Here is a 21,854-nt window from a genome sequence, read left to right as displayed (position 1 = left end):
CACGGTGACACACAGGTCAGGGACCGTCCGGGACCAGAGGAGCCGGTGTGTGTGTGTGTGTGTGTGTGTGTGTGTGTGTGTGTTTCATTAGGACCACACAAGTTAATGTGACTGCAAACTCACACAGACTTTAATAGCTCAGATTACACCTGCAGCATGGCAACGGACGACAAAACCCCGGATGTAGGTTAATTTAGAAGCTCTTATATATTTAGTAGAAGAGTGCGATTGCAAACATTTGCTAAATACACATTATTTGTGCATAAAAAACAAGAAACTAATTCCATTTAAATGCATTCTGAGTATTATTGAACCTCCATGTTTTATTGATCTTTATGTTTTATTTATATTTTAATTCCTACATGCATGTTCAAACTGTACATTTTCAATCTATCTGTATTCATATAGATTTTAAAAAATCCCCTAAATACACAATATGCATTTATTACATTATTTCCTTTATTTATGTTTTCAATCACTCCACTGTTTTTCCACCCATTTATTATATTTACAATGGATGAAAGCTGAATTTGTGCTCAATGACTCTCAAGCGCAAAATCCACCTCTCACCCTCCGCCAGCGCGATCCCCAATCCTCAAACACACACACACACACACACACACACACAGTCAAGCACACATATACTCTCTCACGCACACACACAGGGTTTTTCTCATGATCTCATTTCCAAGTTAAGCAGACTCTGTTAGTCCCTCGTCAACACAGACAGGTTTACTCGCCTTTACTAATGGGGCTCTATACTGATAGTTATGCTCTTGCGTAAATATGCAGTCAAATAGATGTACAACCGCTGACACGTGGCTGGCACCGCACTGCAGCCTCACCTGGGTGTTTGTGTCACACAAATACAGTGTAGAGAGAGAGAGAGAGAGAGAGAGAGAGAGAGAGAGCGAGATTGAGAGAGAGAGAGGGAGAGAGAGAGAGAGAGAGAGAGAGAGAGAGAGAGAGAGAGAGAGAGAGAGAGAGAGAGAGAAGAGGGGGGAGAGAGAGACTGAGACTCTTGGGCTTTAACCTGTCTGATAAACATTTGGATAAACTGATACCAGACGCTGATCAGCAAATATCAATAAAAACACTGGCGCTGCAGTGATTATTGGGACCAACGGCGGCTCTATGTGACCTCTAGGTGCAGCTCTATGTGAGGGGTGCAGCTCTACGTGTTCCTCCTCTCTGGGACTCACATTATTGCCAAAACGTAAAGAAAACGCAACACAACCCTCCATCGATCCTGAGACGCTCGACAGATGCTCGGTTTGCAGCTCGTAAGGCGCCATATGTGCCACACACGCCGAGGCCATGGGGGCTGCAGGCCGACAGAGGGCGCTGTGGAGCTTTGTCTCGCATATTCAACACTAATTAAAACGTTTAAAACCCTCAATTCGTCCGTCCAGGTTAAGGAAATAAGCGCTCAGCTGTCTGTGGACACTAAGGCACCACAGAGACAATAAACTGCTGATAGAAACACGAAGATTATTCTTGTTATTATTGTTATTATTGTTGTTGTGATGAGGACTTTGTGCTGCATTTGTGCTGCTGCAAGAACGTGAGGACACATTTGTGTTTGATCGTTTTTTGGACTTGTTTCTAAGCTTAAAATCGCACAACCGTGAGCTGACAAAGCTAAACTCACACTACAAAGAGTTTAAATGCAAAAGAGAAGGAATGTGATCATCTTATATTTGATTATCTCCACATATGAAGGACATAGATTATGATTTATGCCCTTTAGTGTGATAACAACAGAAGATCAAGGAAATAGAGCCTTTATATATAAAGGATGATGTCACATCTATATGTTTTGTTTATTCCTCATAGACTTGATCGTTTCAGTATTAATTCATTAACGTGACGTGATGGTTTAATTTTCATAACGCTGCTGTTAGTGTGGAATATTTTATCATTATGGTGTAAAAAAAGAGAGTAAATGGTTGAGATCCAGGCTGAAGTGGAGGATGTGCATAAAGGAAAAACGCACAACAACGAACATTGTTTTTGGCAGTTTGTGTGTGTGTGTGTGTGTGTGTGTGTGTGTGTGTCCCAGCCCCCCGAAAAACACAATAAATCCAGTTTATATAATGACGCTTTTCATATGAAACTGTTCTTTTCAGTCGACGCAGGTGTACAATTGGGGGTGTGTGTTGGTGTGTGTGTGTGTGTGTGGTGGAGGGAGGGTGTGTGTGTGTGGGGTGGGGGGGAGGCAGCTTGAGGAGTCTCGCGCCTAGGTGTGAGGAGATTATTCAAATGGGGCCCAAAGGCGTAGAAGTAGTGATTGGAGGCTTGGCTGCGCACTCCGCTATATCACTGCGCTAACAGGCGCTCAGCGTCATTTCCACTCCGGGCACCGAGCGACGCGTTGCGTTTCCACGGCCGCGCGAGCTCCCTGACACCACCGCGACACATGCGCCTCGCATCCCCGACAGAGGGACACGCAGACCGCCACCCAGCACCCCGAACACCCCGCGGAGTCTTCCCCCCACCGGCGCCTTCTGATTAGAGACGCTTTCGCCCGTTTTTCGCTTCGGCTGGGAGACGCTTGGCGGAAAGTCCTCCATGATGCTCGGAGCAGTTAAAATGGAAGGACACGAACACACCGACTGGAGCAGCTACTACGCAGAGCCCGAGGTTGGTACCTTCAATATATATTTTTCTCCTCTCGTCTAAAGCCGATCCCATTTTATACAACTCAATATTAGCCCTGAGATAATATTAACTTTGTGATCAAATATTGACTTGAGGCGCCTCCAAATCCTCCCCCATCTCCACGCAGCGCCGCTCTACTAACAAAGTTGCCTGACATGTAGGAGAGGGGGGGGGGGGGCGCACTTTTTCACTCGGATTATAATTTCATAAGTCTATATGTTTCTTTACTAAATGTGTTTTTTTTGTCCCTCTGTTATGTTTACGCTCAACAAACATTCCAGCTGTTTGAGCTTTTTCCTTTCGGGGGGCAGATCGGTTCAAATATTTGCGCTCCAGACGCAGTTTCCTGCGCGGACACGCAGCTCCTCTCCAGCTGTCAACATTTCACTGAGATTTTTTTATGAGATTATTTGACGGGATTTAATTCGTCCTAATTTCATAATCAGACCGGATGGGGACTTCATCGTGCGGGACTGGGTTTATATTTTGAAACGACCTGACCGGGACATAACACCACAACCTTTAGGACTCAAACAACACTAATATTATTACCACGTAAACACTCTGCTTTTATGAATGAATAATTAATCCCTGTTGTGTGTGAGGCTGATGAGTGCTGCTCTCTCTCCGCAGTGTTACACCTCGGTTGGAAACATGAACACCGGCCTGGGGATGAACTCGATGAACACCTATATGAGCATGTCCGGCATGAGCAGCAGCGCTAACATGACGGCCAACTCCATGAACATGTCCTACGTCAACACCGGCATGAGTCCCTCCATGACCGGCATGTCACCGGGCGCCGGGGCGATGAACGGTATGGGCGCAGGCATGACGGCCATGAGCGCCGCCCTGAGCCCCAGCATGAGCCCCATGACGGCTCAGCCCGCGTCCATGAACGCCCTGAGCTCCTACACCAACATGAACGCCATGAGTCCCATATACGGACAGTCCAACATCAACAGGTCCAGAGACCCAAAGACCTACCGCAGGAGCTACACGCACGCCAAGCCGCCATACTCCTACATCTCCCTCATCACCATGGCCATCCAGCAGTCTCCCAGTAAGATGCTGACACTGGCCGAGATCTACCAGTGGATAATGGACCTGTTCCCCTTTTACCGGCAGAACCAGCAGCGCTGGCAGAACTCCATCCGCCACTCTTTGTCCTTCAATGACTGTTTCCTCAAAGTGCCCCGCTCTCCGGATAAACCCGGCAAAGGCTCGTTTTGGACTCTTCACCCGGACTCGGGGAACATGTTTGAGAACGGCTGCTACCTGCGGAGGCAGAAGCGCTTCAAGTGCGAGAAGAAGACCGTGAAGGACTCCGGCCGTAAGGGAGACGGAGGCTCCACCAACAGCAGCTCAGAGAGCTGCAACGGCAACGAGTCCCCGCACTCCAACTCCTCCTCCGGCGAGCACAAACGGTCCATGTCGGACCTGAAACCGGGCCAGGCCATGAGCCCGGAGCACGCCGCTGCGTCCCCGGTAGCTCAGGGGCAGCACCTCATGGCGCAGCATCACTCCGTGCTGGCGCATGAAGCGCACCTGAAGCCGGAGCATCACTACTCCTTCAACCACCCTTTCTCCATCAACAACCTCATGTCCTCGGAGCAGCAGCACCACAAAATGGACCTAAAGACTTACGAGCAAGTGATGCATTACTCCGGCTACGGCTCCCCCATGGCCGGGGCTCTTTCTATGGGCCCCATGGCGGGCAAAGCCGGCCTGGATTCCTCCTCCATACCTGACTCCACTTACTACCAAGGCGTGTACTCCAGGCCCATCATGAACTCCTCATAAACGCTCTTTGCGTCTCTTTGTACATTTGTAAAAATATATAGTTTGTGTATAATATGTATTCCAGATATTTTTGACGTTTCCCACTGTTTTAGTTGTCGAGTTTGTTAGTAGCCTAATTATTTTGAGCGCGTATGTTGATAATAATGATAATGTGACAGATCTGTTCAGCAGCTTCAGGATTGGACCCAAAGACAAACAGCTCGCTGTAAATTAGCCACACGCATCACTGGATTCACACAGGAATTTAAATGCCTCGCAGGATTTCTTCAATCATTTGTGTAATTCCTATTTATGGCTTGTATATGTGTATTCTTGTAGTGACAAGAACAGAATCTATATTAAAGTGTTATTGGTTTTGTTTTCTGAATATGATGGTTGTGTTTTAATGGAACGATTTTTTACAATTACTATTACTATTATTATTATTAGGAGTATTTGTAGCTCAGAATTATTCTAGAAAGAAACAAAAAGAGTTTGTAACATTAAACATTTGGCACAAGTTGATCTATTATGTGATCATTTAATTCGTATGAATACGAAAATAGCTGAAATCTAAATTGAGGGGAAAATGCAGGAAAAAAAATCACATCACGTAAAATCAGTAGCTTGAATTTCTTAAATTAAAAATAAAATCAATAAAATCACATTAAATGCGAAAAAACTAAAATATGCAGTGGTCACTGCGACACAAAAAAATATTTTTTGGAATCCACTTTTTGCTTTTTGAGAAAATCCACACTTAAAACAATTTGAGACCGATTCCTTTCCTAATTAGCCCTATGGATTTACATCTATAGCTGTTATAATAATCTGTGTTTCAGCAGAGCCTTTAGTCTCTATATCAGGTGAACATCCATATAAAAATCCATACATTTATGTTATATTCTTGTTGAATTATAGTTCCACTATAAAAACAATAATAATAGTGCTCGTGTCTTAATACACATCTAGGGAAGATGGAGTCAAATGCTGCAGGGATGAAGAAGCAAATGAAGCAAAACCAGTATTTATAAATAAAATCTACTCCAATAATATAAACTAAAGTGTGTGTTTTTCAGCAGAAATACACAAAATAAATACACAATAAGTGAATAACCTCACAGTGCTTTGTACACGTTTATCCCCGGGTTGGTTTGGGAGAGAAACAGGCAGATTCCCACACATGTGACCCAGAAAGAAGCACTGTCACTCCAAACCCGAGCCTGCCACACACACGCACACAAACACACACACTCTCTCTATCTCTCTCCTTCTCTCCCTCTCTCTCACACACATACAGAGAGTAAGATTAAGTGTCATTGTCACATAAAACAGCCTCCCGTGGCGCAGGAGAATGGCTGCTGGAAAAGAACTCTGATTTGGGGACAGACTCTGTTGAATGTTGATGCTCTAACTTCTCTGCTCGCAATCTGGGGCTCCATTGTCTGAGCCCTGGTCCCTTAAAGTAGCCGGGCCCTCCCCTCCTGTTGAGCCTCGTTAGATAAGATAGAAGGTTTATATGGTCGAAGCCCCCCGTGCCTCACCCCCCACACCCCACTGAGCTCAAATCCAAGGCCGCAGAGAGGGAGAGAGAGAGAGGGAGAGAGAGAAAGGGAGAGAGAGTTGGGGGACATTTGTGCTCCCTTCTCCTTCTGAACACGTAGAGCCCAAAGTGTGCGTTTATTCTCCAGACCCTCTTTACAGATCGCACTTTAAACAGCCGTGATCTGCGAATAAACAAAGCCAGTAAACAATGGAGTGGAGGCTATGCCCACATATAGGAAGAGTGTACACACACACACACACACACACACACACACACACACGCAAAACCAAATTGCACGAGTGTAAACTTTGACTAGGACGCCGGCGGCTCTGTAAATTTACACAGACATTAAATTTGGTTCTATTCATTTTAGACATATAATGCTAAGCTGATTTTTTTTTATAGCGCGCTGATCGATATCTCTGTAAAATAATCATTTTTTTTAACTAGCGGGGCAGTGAAATCTTTGCTTTGTGCTAAAGTCAACAGTGACAGAGTTTGAGCTCAAATAAATGCCGTGATGTCTGGAGCCCTTTGCAGAAGCAGCAGGCGAAGCGGCTCCAGCGGCTCCTGAGCGGCGGTGCCAGCAGCCAGCAGCCCGCAGACAGCAGCACACAGCCCGGCCTCTCCTCTACAGGTACGGAGCCTCTTTACTCCATCTTATACATCTTTAGGTTTTAGCTCTGCATTAAGGGAGCTGCCATGTCTTGTTGCCGGATGTGCACGGAGGGGGGAGGAGGGGGGGCGGAGGGGGTTTAGATCTCATCTGATCTGCTTGGATGAAGCATCGCTGTGTTGGAGCGGATCTGCAGGTATACCAGTCTGTGTCTCAGGCTCCAGGCCCACTTCACTTTTGGCATTTTTACAGCGCGCTTTCTGGAAATGTAACTTTTAAAAGAATGATTGATTGATCAGTGAGTCCACGCGCTTCCAGATGCTGCAGGCGGGAAAAGGGAGAGTTCAGATCTGCACGAAGTCAGGATGCTTCTGTAGTTATCAATAAGATATTTAGATTAAAGCCAAAGGAAGAAATAGTGTGTGTGTGTGTGAGTTGGATATTTGTTTTTACAGTGTGCGGCTGATTGATATCATTGCTGCTGGATTTGATGGCATGAGGCTGATCCGCTCCTCACTGCTGAAGGACTTTAGATGCAGCCGAGCAGCGCAGTGATGAAGGTGTTTACATGACATAGGTTTCAACTGGAGCATTAGAAGTAACTGCAATTTCTGTTATAAATAAAAGAGGTAGTAGATAGTATTTTTCCTCGTTCGACTTTCATCCACTGAAATTATTAGTATTATTTCCATTTATAATATTAGAAATAATATTAATTATATATATTTTATTATTATCATTATTATTATCATCATCATCATCACCAACAATAATAATAATTAATATAAGAAATATTAGAAATAATATTAGAAATAATATTAATGGGTAATAATAGCAATAATATAAATATAATCTATTTCTCGGCCTCAGTCTGAATGATGGAGCGTCGCCACACTGCGTCCTAACGCGGCTCTATGACCCTCTGATCGCGGGTTCGAGCCCCCGTCAGTGCCCGCTGAGAGGGGGACTGGGGGGGCAGAGCACCTTCCTCCTCTCCTAACTTTGTTCCATTCCTCTGCAGCACCACTGTGGACGAACCCATCTGTTGTTATAGCAACGGAATAAGAGCTGGTCCAGCCTGTTGATCCTTTTTACTTCGCTAACCTGATTTCTGCCGCATTTGCATATTTCTTCATTAAGGCCTCTTTCTCAGAGAACACAAAGCGCTCAGACGCTCTTTAGGAGGCGCGCAGGCTGTGCGGCCCCACGCTGCTCTCATGGCTCACATCTACATTTATGACCCCATTCTAATTACACCATATACAGATGATTTTTGTCTCCCGTCAGGGATCAGAGCAGGTCTTCTTCCCTGCAGCGGTGCTTTCTAAAGGAGCTGCTCGGCCTCTGTGACTCAGGAGCCTGCACGCCTTTGCGCTTGCACCCATGGGCGTCGACTGAATCTGGGCTAAAGGGTGCAGTGCTTGGCAGCAATTTTCCAAGACAGAGGGAAATATGGAGCTGCTGAAATAAGGCATGAAACCCCTGAGGGCGCAGGAGCACTTGTCTCCCTTTAGGCCTTTAATCTGAGTGTGATAGTTCGCTGCTCTAATAAAGCCTCTCTGCTCTAATTACAGCCTCTGCACTCATCACGTTGCGCGGCTCTGTGCGCGTTATTTTGCGGGTTAGATGGTTTTCACACACAGCGTCTCTGCCGCACCTACATGCGCCGCAGCGCGCTGGAACACCCAAGTAGATGTGTCTCCATGGCGACGGCGGGACACCGGTCCAACAAGCTGTAATTCTGTCTCAGCCTTGTGAGGGAGGGAGCGTCCGCACTCTGCAGACTTAACTCCTCTTTCAGCACAAACGCTCCTAATCCGGGATCTTAGCGGGGAAACTACGCTGCTTCACTTTATTAACGAGTCAAACCTCAGCCTGACTCTCCGCAGGGGGCCGAGGATCGAGGCTCGGCCGGGCTGACGAGTCTCCGTGTCCGTGTCCACAGTGGGACTCGACCCTCACGCTGATCTGCCGAGTTACACGTTTCATTAAATGTAATATATGCGGAATTTTAATATATTTCTTTCCATTATTAAGCGTGTGGAGAAGACGATGTGATCGATTTAATTATCATTTATTGCTTTCCTATATAGCCTCCTGATAATAAAATACATTATTCAGTAAATTACTCGTAGAATAAAATAGAATAGAATTAAAATAGCTGGTGTATTTAAGCTTTATTATCTTGTTAGTTTTTATGATTGGATACATTTTCAATAAGAAACTTTAAAGTTAACGAACACAAACACATCCGTCTATCAGCATAATATGTAAATATGTAAGTGTGAGGTCATTACATGTAAACAAATAAATAAAACAAAACGCGGTCCGTTTGCACCAGAGAGTGCAAATACATTAAATTGATTAAATTAGTTAGATTTATAATTTGATAAATTGTATTTGTCCTCTGGTGTTACTATCTGCTAAATAAATAAACAGGCTGGCAGATTTAAAGATATAGCAGAACGTTTTTCAATATTTTCATCCATAACATTGAAGGTCAAAATAAGAATCTAAAATTGTATAAATGCTAAACCTAGCAACATTCAAAAAGTTATTGTCCAGGTTGTTTTATTGTGTGTTTGTGTTTCAGAATGATAAACTGCTTAAATTCATTAGTTTGGTTCACATTTTAGGAAGTGAAGGTTTTTTTTAACTATACAATTTTCACTATTTAAAAAGAAAAACAAGCCATCACTAAATAAATTTAAATAGATTCTGGACTTACAATCATCTGTCATCTTTACGATATATTACCTCAACACCAACCAGCCCCTTTTCTGCCTTGAAATAATCTCATTCATCATTTTCCTATTTTCCTATAAAATAAGATTGCACTAAAAAAAAATCCACGTGTTGCTATGAATTGTTGTTGTTACTCAATGAGATATTATGGACCAAAGTGCTGCTAGAGAATAATTTACAGTCATTATCAAAGCTACAGATGAACTTTCATTTTTAATGTTAAATGTTGAAAATTTCATCAATACAATGCACAGATGTGGAGTTTTTTTCATGGATCCAGATATATGTACGTACAAAGGTCAGCACGGGGATGTGATGGAAAAGGAGGTGTGTGTGAGAGAGAGAGGGATGAACGGGGTGAGAATGCGGCTGCTCACTGTGATGTGTCTGCACTCCTCTGACACGACTATGTGACATTCCAGTGTAGGACAGTAAGACAGACAGGGAGAGAGAGAGCGAGAGAGAGAGAGAGAGAGAGAGATCCATCAACAATGCCCATTGACTAGTGTGAGGCAGCAGCTGGTGGGACATGCAGTGACCTAAAAGACGATCTATTCAGGCCAGGACGGGGCGCCTCTCACTGCCCCACCGCTTTTATAGGCTGGAAAGTGGATGGATGGTCAGTGTTTGTCTTTGTAAAGTATGGCACTGCACGCAAAGAGAGAGGGGGCGAGAGAGAGAGAGAGACCAGCCGTCCGTTACAAAACCCATCTAGAAATGGAGGTATGCTGGAGATAATGTAAAGCGTCTGAGGAAGGAACTTTTCATCTCGGTGTCAGAGATAAAAAAAACAGTGAAGATGACGAGCGAGGCCTTTTGTTCCTCAGGAGTGTTGACGTGAAGCTCGGCCACATGCTGCAGGGGGAGATTAGCCTGTGAAGGAGAATCATAAAGCGTACAGGAGGAGCACGGCAGATAATAGATGTGTGATCAGCCAGGCAGAAAGATACTGTATTGGGATGGAGATTAAAGATGGTGGAAATATATGAAGTATAGTATATTGCTTAGGTGGCGGGCAGGAAAGGTGTGCAGACAAACACACAAGCTCCTGGCCTCCTCTTTGGCAATTCCACAGGCATTTCCCAGCGGGTCTCATGCTAGTCTTTGAGATCAAACCTTGTTGGCAAAGCTACCATGAAACGATATGTCAGTCAGCTGTGGTAAAGGGATCCCTGCTCGGCTGTGATTGATCTGCCAAGGTTCCTTTATTCCCCCGGAGACTCGACACCTCCAGGTTTTAGATTCAGCACTTGCCAGAGCTGATGGATATCTGAGGCTTGGGGCTTTTGGAATACGACCGCGTTATATCCCCCTTTTCTGACCCATTTCCACCCGAGCAGCACATGTCCAACGGTGGCGGAAGCCAAACTCGCCGCAGCGTCGCGTCTCGCTTCCCCCCCAAACCCCTCAGCTCCAGTTCCAGGAAGTGAAGGCCGAGCGTTGCCAGCCAATGGCGGCGAAGGACACCCAACTCATTAAAAGTTAATGAAACCTATAAACGTGGCGCGCCAGTGATTCATTTAAACCCCCAATCCAATCTCCTCTCCCGGCAAAGGCAAACAAGCCCGTGTGCCCCCAGCGCGGTCCTCGGAATAACAAACTACGTAATATTTTGTCCTGCATGTGTTCGCCTATGCAGACACGAGTGCGGCGATAGGCCGTCTGACAATGGGACTTGTCCAATTTAGCGAGCGGCAGTCTGGCTTTGTGCAGGGGTTGAATTCTGTAATCTGCGTCCAAGCTGAATTTAATGCCTCTGCTTTACACCTCGGCGTGCTTGTCGGGAATGGCCTCGCCGCAGATATGCCATTTCAACATTCATGAGAATCACTGACATTCAAATAATGCGCTCATTTTAATACCGTATGAGCCGGAGTCAAAACTGAGCAGAAGAACCCCCGTATTTACCCCTCGACGGTCGTACGGGTGACAGGAAGTATGCTTGGTCCATGTAGATAGACAAGAACAAACCTGAGAGCTAGGTATACTCTCTCTCTCTCTGTCTCTCTCTCTCTCTCTGTCTCTCTCTCTCTCTCTCTCTGTCTTCTAGTCAGTCTATCCCCATCCGCTCTCACCTAATCGCATTGCCTCGCTCTCAATTCGATAACAACCAATCAACAGCAATAAACCGTCGCCCGTACCCGCGGAACCAAATCGAAAATCTAAAGTGGTGAACAATACCCCCCTTGTCTTAAAGACTTCCATTTCAACATGCCCCCCGGTGCCCCTTAGTGCGTCCCAAGGGGGATTCAAATTAAATTCACCCCCATGTATAGTGCCACTGTCAGCCCACTAATGAATTCCCATACCCTGTCTCCAATCAAATTAATCCCCAATTTAATCCCATATAAATGCTTGTGTGTTGTTTATAATGGATAGACGGATGCTGGTTTGGAGGATTGAGGAAAGCTGGGTGGTGTCTACGGGGCTGTCGAGCAGATTATTGTGAAAGATGAGGGCTGATGTTTCCCCCCTCCACAGAGCAGTCCCCTGACACACACTATTTAACCCTCGCCTGCTTGACTTTGACAGAAACATCGCATCGTTTGTCGTTTAATATCCTGTCAGATTAAGAAGTCAGCTGCCAGATTTATTGCTTAAAAGTGGATACCCTTCATCTCGATAAGAGCAGAGACGCATTGTGATCCCGAACGTGCCATGTGGAAGGTATTTGTTAGTCAATTAGCTGTGGGTTCAGACTCGTCACAACCAACCGTTCATCTGGGCCGCGACTGGCAGGGACAGTTGCGTTTATATATTGATGCAAATTCCGCGCAAAGGCTACCAGCGCGCGTCCTCGCAATCGCCTCCATATCATGGTGTACAGCGGAATGAAACTACTTTGACTCATTCTAGTCGGTGATGGAGGAATAAAAGGCAGGGCATAAAGGGACTAATCCATACAAATAGCTTAGCGCGGTGAAATATGGCTAATGCTTTTTAGATGCAAATATAATGGTCCACTACTGTGTCAGATGCATTTGTGTAAAGAAAAGCAAAGTCCAGATGGTGATTCCAGGTTCAGTTATTGATGTGGAACTGTCGGGCCACCCGTCCCTGTGTTGTTTTTGGCGCGTTATGCGTTAGAGCCAACAGAGAGCTGAAACGTCCAGATATTCCAGCGTAATGATGTTTAGAAATCTGCAGCCATTTTCATGCTCTGAAAATCTGCGCGTAGACTAAATGAGGCAGACCGGCTGGAAGCAGCGGATGGAGATGAAACCAAGGTTGTCAATTTATCGGATTTTCAGCTAATAACAATACAGATGTCGATATTAATGCTTTCACTGGTCAGTGGAGGTTTGCATGAGGTACGTGCTGCAAACCCAAATGCAGGACGTGTTCCGTGTTGAGCTATTAAGCAAGCAGTAGCAAGGGACGGATGTGGGGATGACAGACGGTTCTGAAGTCAGTTTGGCAGTTCAGAGGACAGTTTGGAGCCTTTAAAGCCCGGTCCACCAAATGTCTGAACAGCTATGGTTTATTGAGGCATCTGTAAGCTCACTCATTTCACTGCCAAGCTTGGCTCGTGCACCTAGCGTCATACAGAGGGGGAAAACACACACACAAAAGTTTGCTGTTTGCCTTCATTCCACCAAATCCTTGACAGCCGTGCCGTAGCCCATCACTATTCACACCATTGTGCTGTCACAACAACTAAACACATCATTTGTGTAGCAGAAACTCATCCTGTATGTATCCAATACCAAATGTTTGGCGACTGGGAGAGGCGGCGGCGGGGGCTGCATAATTTGCTAGGAAACATTTTACCGAACATTTGGTGATAAAAACGCCGGCGTCGGCCCCGAGGCTTAAAGCAATTAATTCAGGATCCTGACATAAACTCTCCAATCCTTTGACAGCTTGGAGCTGAAATAAAAATGCTAGTTCTCCTGGGAACGGCAGGAGATAGCTGGCTCTTTTCTGGACTGTTTGCTCACTGGCCCTGAGAGCAATCTTCCCCAGTCAGAATGAAATGCAAGGACACAAACAATGTACCGGCGAGAGAATGGGAGATGGGGAATGAACAGTTTGGACTATTTGCTCAGCAGAAGGGCAGCCACAATGGCTGGCCCATGGCTTTCCCATGCATCAAGCCTCTTAGTCTTAGGCCTCCCTTTGTTGCCTGGTTTCTTCTACCCGGGCTAGATAAGAGCCCAGCTGCCCTATACTTTTAATTCCCATTGTAGGCAATACTGTATGGTCATTTATCTACCCACATTCTGCCCGTCTAATTGAACAGGTTATCACAATCTCGTATCTCTGTTCACCTTAGCATGTGCGCTCGTTTAAGGGGTTGAATCCCTCTCTCTCTGTGTCTGAGCCATAAAAGGCAGAGCAGCGGCCCGGGGAGGGGGGATAACGACTGACCCCTCTTCTCTTCTTAGAGGAGGCAGCACAAGTCAAGCACAGAGCGTGATAACGATACCCAAGTGGTCTTTGCATATATTGACGGCGGGCATAAATTTGCTTTGGCAGTTGCCGCTTAGAAAAAATGAGAAACAGAACGGAAAAATGCTCTTTTTTACTACAATGGAGTCCCAAACATTAATTTCTCAGTGCAAGTAAAGAAAATATAGGCTTATTTTCGGGACGGATGGTCTGGTTTTAAGCGGATCTATTAGCAACAAAGGTCTACACTGAACAAGCCGACACAAACACACTTAACGCTCAATAAAATACAAAAATAGCTTGGAGAGAGTGCGTTTTTTGTGCAGCGTGACAAAGATTCCCTTTGCTGGCCAAACGCAGAACGCTTCCGAGGGCTCTTGAGGGAGAAAGGAGATGTGGTCATTATATGACCTAATGGCAACTCCAGAGAGAAGAGAGGGCAAACACAGCCAGAGTAGAAGAGTAGAGGCTCTGGCCGACACAGGAGGATCCATATTGTGCTCTTTTGTTTTTGGTTTGTTAGTTTGTGTTTGCATTTACATTGACCAGTTCTCCTCTCAATGTGTATTCACTCTCAATACGTGAAATGTCTGCATGGCAGGAAATGGAAGTAGCGCGCTCGCTTCCCTGTAGAGGAATAAAAACAACAAAAGCAGAAGTATCTGAAACAAATGTCACAGAGGACCAATACACATAAAACCAAGGAGCATATTCATGTGTGTGAGTTTGTGTGTGTGTGTGTGTGTGTGTGTGAGCAGGCTAAACACAAACACACACATACACACACACGCACGCACACACCCATCCCCCTTTGTAAAGGTTGTGGTGTGTCAGAGACCCCCTGGGTGGTCAGACTGAGGATGATTTCTATTACTCACTATGACATTGTGAGGAAAAACCTTTGAGAAAACACACAACAAACACACACTTGATCCCAGCCGCTGTGTTCTCACTGCCACATGTGTAAAAGTACACGCTGGAAAATGGTTTATTTAGTGTTTAAGTCATGTGTTTGGGATGTTTGTGTGCGATATGCTTCTCATACGCATTATTTGGGTTATTTATGCCTTTAATTTGAGGTATTTCCACACACACACACACACACTGAGGGAAAGAGACTCTTCATCCTGGCGGTGAAAACCCGGCTGATGATGATTTCACAAAGGTTTATTCTAATGACTAAGCTCTTAATCTGTCATATCACATTTCAAAGCGAGACACTATTGCCACTAGCTGTGCCAAGACAGGTTCCAGGAAGAGAAAACCTTTTGTTTAGGCCTGAATTTTTACATTTTAAGACCAGACTTTATTCACCTCTAAATCACTACACATAATAAAAAAAAAGGGTATTTCCTGTTTTTGGAGGCGACGCCACAAAAGAGCAGCAGCGTTATGAAATAGCATAAGTGCTTGTTTGGTGTGTAGCGCCACGGCGTTTAGCCAGCGTGTCAAAACTCAGGTATGGTTTGATAAATGGCCGCCTCATCTGAGCCTGTGAGAGCCTGGCTGCCTGTGGGGTGGTGCTCTCAGCTTCACGCTCCACCAACGCTGAAATAAAGCGCCGTTCCAGGCATTTCAACACCGCTTAAGGTTGTCCATGGCCGTGTAATTTATGAGTTGAGAGGACTCTTTTTTTTTCTTTTTAAGTTCACTACGACCTGCAATCTTCCAGCATTCAAGGGTGGAGAAAGAGTCTGTGAGTCATATAGGAAACTTACAACACTCCTCCAATTACCTCCAGCAGTGTCAGCGTGAGTGATGGCTGCAGCTTTCTGCCCGCTCGCAGGGTTCACCGGCTACATGTTGATGGGATGTGACCTAAAATAATTGGATGTACATGTACTTTAGCAGGGTGAGGGTTTCTGTCACCTGTGGAGCTGCTGGCCCGGGGCCCAAAGTGTGGCTCTCAGTGGGTGGTCACAGGGCCGGGGCAGGCAGGGAAGGTAGAGAGGCTCTGAGAGAGGAAGAGGAAGGTCTGGGGACTGCTGCTGTGCTTAGATATGATTTAAATTGTTTGTATTGATCTGTTTTAACAAGCCATGATCAATTTAAACCCATTTACAAAAAAATCTGAATTTAGAAAATAATATGCAACCTCTTTATCTTCCCTTTAATGTGAACTCAATTTCCCTCTAATCTTACATTTCTTGTGCATCATTTTCTACACATTTTCTTTAAATTCAACCTGACATATTTCATGTTTATGGTATCGAATTTTAAATGTGTAAAACTCTTTTTTAATATAGAAAGAAATATAATTCACAATACCAATAAAAAATGGCCTGTTTTTATTGATTGAAAATACAGTTATCATTATAGAAATACATTAACTAAAATGATATGACCCTTATCTATAATAAAGAAATGAAGATGATCTCTCTCTCTCTATATAATTCCTAATTTCAACTGTCAATGATTGTGGTACTGTTTTGTTCTAAAGCATTAAATGTTATATTTGTACGTCCTGTTTGCTCATAGTTAAAGCCAGAGGATATATGACTGTATGATTGTGGTTTATTGCTGAGTTATATCACCTGAAGGGAAATTAAACCATATTATCAGCTTGGTTTTATCAGCGGTAACACAATTTTACTATCAGAGGAATTATGACTTAAAGTTTATGTTCTGACCACAAAGAAATAAATGAATAATTTAGAATCATGGAAAGAGAAATGATAGAAATATGAAAACATGAACATTCTAACCAATAAATGTATGTTCATAAATATTATTATAATGTGGAGAATAAGTCAAACATACATGATTTTATTCTATCTTATTTTAATTATTTACATTGTTATTCCAGTGATGATCCATTATTGATTTGGTCGCTAGAAATTTGGAAGCTGATGTTGCCACGGCAGCAGCCATTTATGTTAAGCTTAATCACCTTTAATTTGTAAAATATGATATGTTGTAATAGTATCTATTGAGTAAAACAAATAATGATCAATTCATAAAAATATGGAATAAATACAATTCTTCACTATCATCAAATCATTCTAATAATATTTGCATATACTAATAATATGCAAACAGCAAAATCAATTAAACAAATTAAATCATTCACTCCAATCCTATAGATCTTTTACCATTTAGAATGAAATAACTTCCTGCTGGTTTCCTCAAAAATATATTAATATAAGTGTGCAAGTGATGCCATTTTACTTATGACAAATATCTGCTTTCAGAGCAAAAATAACATTTTGTTAATCAGGTCACAAAAATAAGAGATTTCCCACTTTGTATCCATATCCACTAATATTTGGTCATTCCATAAATAATAACAACAATAACAATAATGCCTCTTTTTTCTCTCAGAGCACTGATGGTTCTGGGACTTTGTCTGTTTCCATACGGGGCACGTTGAACGCCGCACACACACACACGTTACCTCTCTGCCAATGTGTGAATGTCAACACCCTGTAAACACCTTTGACACACATGCTTGAATGCGACGGGCGAGTTAACTAAACATTCCTGGGTGTTCCCCATAAAGGTTCCTGCACTCACTCTCTGCACGCCGCACTGAGCCGCACTCCTGCGTTGCAAACCGCATACACACACCGAGGAAACACAGAACCGAGGAACTTATATTTATCATCCGAGTATCACTCGTATAGGAAAGACAATATGGCAACTGCGCTCATCCTCCATCCTCACATCAGCCAGCCCTGCCCTATCCTCCCCTTCCCTCTCTGTGGCTCTCTCGGAACAATGCTCCTTAAGGATTTGGGATTTTGGGACTCCAATCCCGGCCCCGGCGCTTATCGTTGCACCCAGACTATTTGAGTGTTTTGAGATGCGTGGCTCCCTGAGGACGGATCGAAAAGGCGTCCGAGTAGAACTGCACATCAAATAAATAGGAGGATGGGATTTATATGGAGGCCGTGTCTCTGTCAAACAGGGCTCTGCTGACTGAAGGGATCCCCACGGCCCGGGTGGAGGAGGAGGAGGAGGAGGAAGCCTCAGAGGAGATGAGCCCAGCACACACACACACACACACACACAGACACACTGAAACACTCACACAATGTCCCTCTCAGTCCTAGGTTGTGACCGGCCCATGGCATTGGCCAGGTATGTCAACTATGTTTGCCGAGCCATCCATCACCCACCTTCCCCCCTGAAACAGGAACTTTTGTTTGACGCATACAGTTGTTAAGCCCCATCCTTTGACTCCACTCCACCTAATTTATTTCCTTCCAGCCCAGGCCAGGGGATTTATTAGCACCTAGGTTTTGTTCTTCGCCCTCCTCCTCTTGTTGTTTGTTGCAGGCTGCCGGGCCGCCCGTTCAGACAGAAGGTAGAGAAACCGGGGCTTGTTGTCGCGAAATGAGAGATTGCGAGCTACAGTTTGGGGACACCGATGGCCCTTATCATGGGCGAGCAGGGTTAGCAAATAAACACGGTGTAGTGAAGTCGAAGCTGGATGTAGGAAGGAAAGATTTACAGCTGCGTGACGCTCGCAACCAGAGGATATGAAATGTTTTCGCTTTACGATCCCAGCGTCTGTTTCAGGCTGCTCCGAACTGAACAAACAGTTATTTCATTTACTTTTTACGGGGCTTAAAACGGAATATGGAACGCAATAATTAAAAAAGACACACTGAAGGGGGGGTTTTCCCCGTCGATTTAGAGGAAGTGCCGGCGCTCGTAGATGTGAGAACCCGGCCTGGAAAACAAGGCCTCAAAAGAAAGAAAGCGAGGCGGCGAGGGCGGGCGTGTTTGCCCAAAGCCTTTTCTCTCCGTTCCCAAAAACACAACCTTCATTTATCTCTTGACTTCTGCTCTGTGCGAAAGAGCAGATACGGTTAAATGCTGGCCGTTAATGATTGACCCCGCCGGCGGCCGCGCTCCCTGCATCCTGCGTCGAGTGGCCACTTTGCCCGCTCTTGTGGCCGCATTTTTCAGCCGTAAATGTTTGTGGTCCCACTATCCTCTCCAGCTCCCATACAGTATTATTAGCACTGAGGGGGGGTGAGGGTGAGGGTGGGGTCGAGACCAACTTTCAATAAAGAACCATTGGCACGCCGAGGTAAATGGAAGATAAGAGTTTGTCTCTGAGCCTTTTAGTGCTTTATAAGAATGTGGCTGTGTAAACCTAATCTCCCCTCCAGATAAATGTGGCCCTGCTTTGTGAAAGCAAGTTCACGCATCGCTTTTTTCTTTTTCTTTTTTTTTTCTTTCCCTGGTCTAAAGCCACTTTGACAGGCCCCGAAATGAGCCCCGGACTTTCCATTGACAGTTCAAGATGGAGAGCAAACTGAGATTAGGGCCATGTTAATTAATTGTCGGGACGGCAAAATGGCCTTCCAGCCCATGAAAGACTTGTTCTGTTCATCGCCGGCCTGCCAGGCAGACTAAACACAAACATACTTGTTGTTTTGTAGAACATTTTTGTGTAATTTTGCTCATCACAGCTATACTAGCATGTGTTTATACTCCTGAGCTCCTTCAGTCCATCACAGAAAAGTCACAAATACTTCCTGCTTGTTAAAAAAGGTTTGGAATTCAAATATGCTCAAGTATCTAAAGGAACAGAACTAAATACTGAAGAATCACACAGTATTCAGACATGTTTGTCCATTCCTAATCAATGCCTTTGGAAAAATAATACACTTTTAATTTTTTGAAAACGCTGTGATAAAAATAGTACAGGCAAATTTGGAGATGGATCATATGATACAACGTGTGATATTGTTTATATTGGTAATCCAAAACTCAGACGTGATAAATCAGGGGATAAAGTAATGTAAAATGTAAAATTGTGCCAAATAGGAGTGAGTGTAACCATCAGATCAGTGTGACGGATAAGAAGCAGCTCTACATTGTAACCATCAAGAACATTTTTACGTATTTGTTCTTCACTTACTACACAAATAAATGTACTTAGTTACTTTCCATGTTGGTTAGTAACTCAGTGCCAAAGCCAGGAAAGTGAGAATAATGTCTGAGTATTTATGAGTAACTTTTTGATGTTTTTGTGTTCCTCTGCAGATGCACACGGCGTCATGTGAAGGACGCTTTGCTCACCGGTGACTTCCACCCGCCGGGTCAGGGGACGTGAGAGCATGAGAGCACTCTGCCGTGGACGTACTTGGCCATATCAGCGTCTGACCTGTCTGCCATATGTAATATCAAAGCCCGTGTCAGCGCGGAGCTGAATGGGAACAAAAGGGAGGCCTCCATTAATGATTAACTGTTCTAAAAGCCCCGGCTTTTGTATTCCCTTGGTGCCCGGGCTATCTGGCCACCATGTGACATGCTCGCAGCATTTTTCGAGCAGATTGGGGGAAAGCTAGTGAGCAAACACAGGTGCTTTGGAGCAGCGTTGCCGACGCTGTCAGGGACAACCACAAACAAGAGCAGCTATGCCTGGCTAAATGAATCCCCGCCCCCCCCCTTCACCACCACCACCCTCCTCTCTGTCACTGGCTAACTTGTTTGCTAGCTCCCTAGCTCTCTCACAGCAGCAAAGAGTCCCCCATGTGTGTGTGTGTCCCCCCCCGCCCCCTTAAAAAAGGTCCAACGTCCGCCGTGCCCCCCGTGCTCCACGACGTCTCCCACCCTCCCAAAGAAACAAACAAATAAAAGTGAGGACGGCCGAGCACTTCTTTGAGGTGATGGCATTTGCTGTGGTCATGACTAGTGGGAGAGCAAACAAATTAATGGTGTTCGAGTTTTCACTTTCCAAACCAAACTAAACGTCTCTTACTTCAAGTAGGGCAATTCCACTGACCCCAGTGTCACGAGCTGTGTAGGGGTTGCACACTCTCGCACTTAAAACGCCGAGAGGAGGCCGTAAGAAATTAAATAGGACTGCAGTTCCGTTGACACAAGCAGCTGTGTGAGGTATGGTGTTTATGAGATGTGTGTGTATTAAGAGGGCGTGTTGGGACATTGTGGGGACCTAATAATCCTGTTTGTTATGTATGAAGACGCAGCTTTAAGGCACATACATGCTCACACATCCAATAAATAAAGACAATATCAACTCGTAAATTATGTCCCTGAGGCACATTTTGCTTCCATTTTGTTGTTTGTTTGGTCCTTTTTGTTTTGTTTATCCCCAACCAAGAGCACTTGAATGCATCACACGTGGCGATTAAACATTCTGAAGGGGGAAGTGTGAGTTTACAAGGAGCCCTTGAAGGCAGCGTGATACAATCATGCCACAGCCAATTAATGTTGAATACATGTAATATGTAATAAACACTGTGTGTGCGTTTACAGAAGGTTCATTTTACTGTCTTTTCTTCAAGCAAAACTTTAGCGTGAGGAGTTCAGGGCACTTAACCTTTCTATCCCGTCTGGACTGATTGCTCAGACCGACTGAGGGTGCTGTGTCGCTTGGCTTCGATAAGACAATCAGATGATAGGGTGGCGTTATCTTAACACGGCTTTCCGGCCGGGAGACAAATGAACAGCGCGTGATAACGGGAACAAAAGCCTTCGCCTCTCATTGGCTGCTCTGTCGGGGAAAAAAGGGGAAAAATCACCGGGATGGAAAATTCACACCAAGGCGCAGTTTATTTCATTTTCATTTTCTCCTCACGCCCAGGTCACAGGGACACCTTTGGCTTATCGCCGTCTTGACTCACTGTGGTTTTCACAGTCTGCAATTACCGGAACCTATAAAGTGGCTATTATTGCAGGGAAAAATGATCAAAATGTTTTAAAACAAACAATTGAAATCAACTGGAGAGGAAATGAAGTTGTAAAAAAAGCGACAGAGCGAGACAGATTGATCAACAGAGACGTGGAGAGCAAGACGGACGGAAAGACAGACAGACAGAAGAAGAACAAGAAGAAGAAGGTCAAAAGCATTTTCCTGTGAGACCCGCTGCTGATCAGTGAAACATCACTCCTGTCTGGGTTTTCTGACTTTTTGCAGCCCGGCTCACACACTCACAGAGGAGTGTGTATACTTAAGGATTCTCTCCAGGTTTTGTTTGCTCCATTTCCCAAAAAATGATTGGAAAATATATTGGTGCCCTGACTCAAAATGTTAGAAATAAAGAAAATTAAAAAAAGAACAATGGAAATTGAAAAATGCATGTACATCGAGGAACAGCTTTGATTTACACTTTCATCCAGAAAGGTTTTAGT

General features: G+C 44.6%; 1 protein-coding gene and 1 long non-coding RNA gene across 2 annotated transcripts; both read left to right on the top strand.

The window, feature by feature from the left end:
• Nucleotides 1-2,250: 2,250 nt before the first annotated feature.
• On the top strand, nt 2,251-4,831 carry foxa2 (forkhead box A2). The gene is made up of 2 exons (XM_076161778.1): nt 2,251-2,643; nt 3,295-4,831. The coding sequence occupies exons 1-2, from the start codon at nt 2,572-2,574 to the stop codon at nt 4,462-4,464; spliced, it is 1,242 nt and encodes a 413-aa protein (XP_076017893.1). The 5' UTR covers nt 2,251-2,571; the 3' UTR covers nt 4,465-4,831.
• Nucleotides 4,832-6,276: 1,445 nt separating this feature from the next.
• On the top strand, nt 6,277-20,747 carry LOC143009624 (uncharacterized). The gene is made up of 2 exons (XR_012964700.1): nt 6,277-6,626; nt 19,743-20,747. It is a non-coding gene; the product is annotated as an uncharacterized LOC143009624 (long non-coding RNA).
• Nucleotides 20,748-21,854: the final 1,107 nt, after the last annotated feature.

The sequence above is a fragment of the Genypterus blacodes genome, unplaced genomic scaffold (genome assembly GCF_046128005.1).
Source record: "Genypterus blacodes isolate CSIRO-AG114 ecotype Tasmania unplaced genomic scaffold, CSIRO-AGI_Gbla_v1 ptg000112l_1, whole genome shotgun sequence".
In the NCBI taxonomy this organism is placed as follows: Eukaryota; Metazoa; Chordata; class Actinopteri; order Ophidiiformes; family Ophidiidae; genus Genypterus; species Genypterus blacodes.
Note: the sequence above shows the minus strand (reverse complement) of the source record. Positions and strands in the feature narration are given on the sequence as shown.

Bases quoted from the DNA above. Each gene is read 5' to 3' on its own strand.
- foxa2 (XM_076161778.1), top strand. From the start codon at position 2,572: ATGATGCTCGGAGCAGTTAAAATGGAAGGACACGAACACACCGACTGG. The intron at 2,644-3,294 runs GTTGGTACCTTC...CTCTCTCCGCAG, and splicing joins GCTACTACGCAGAGCCCGAG to TGTTACACCTCGGTTGGAAA.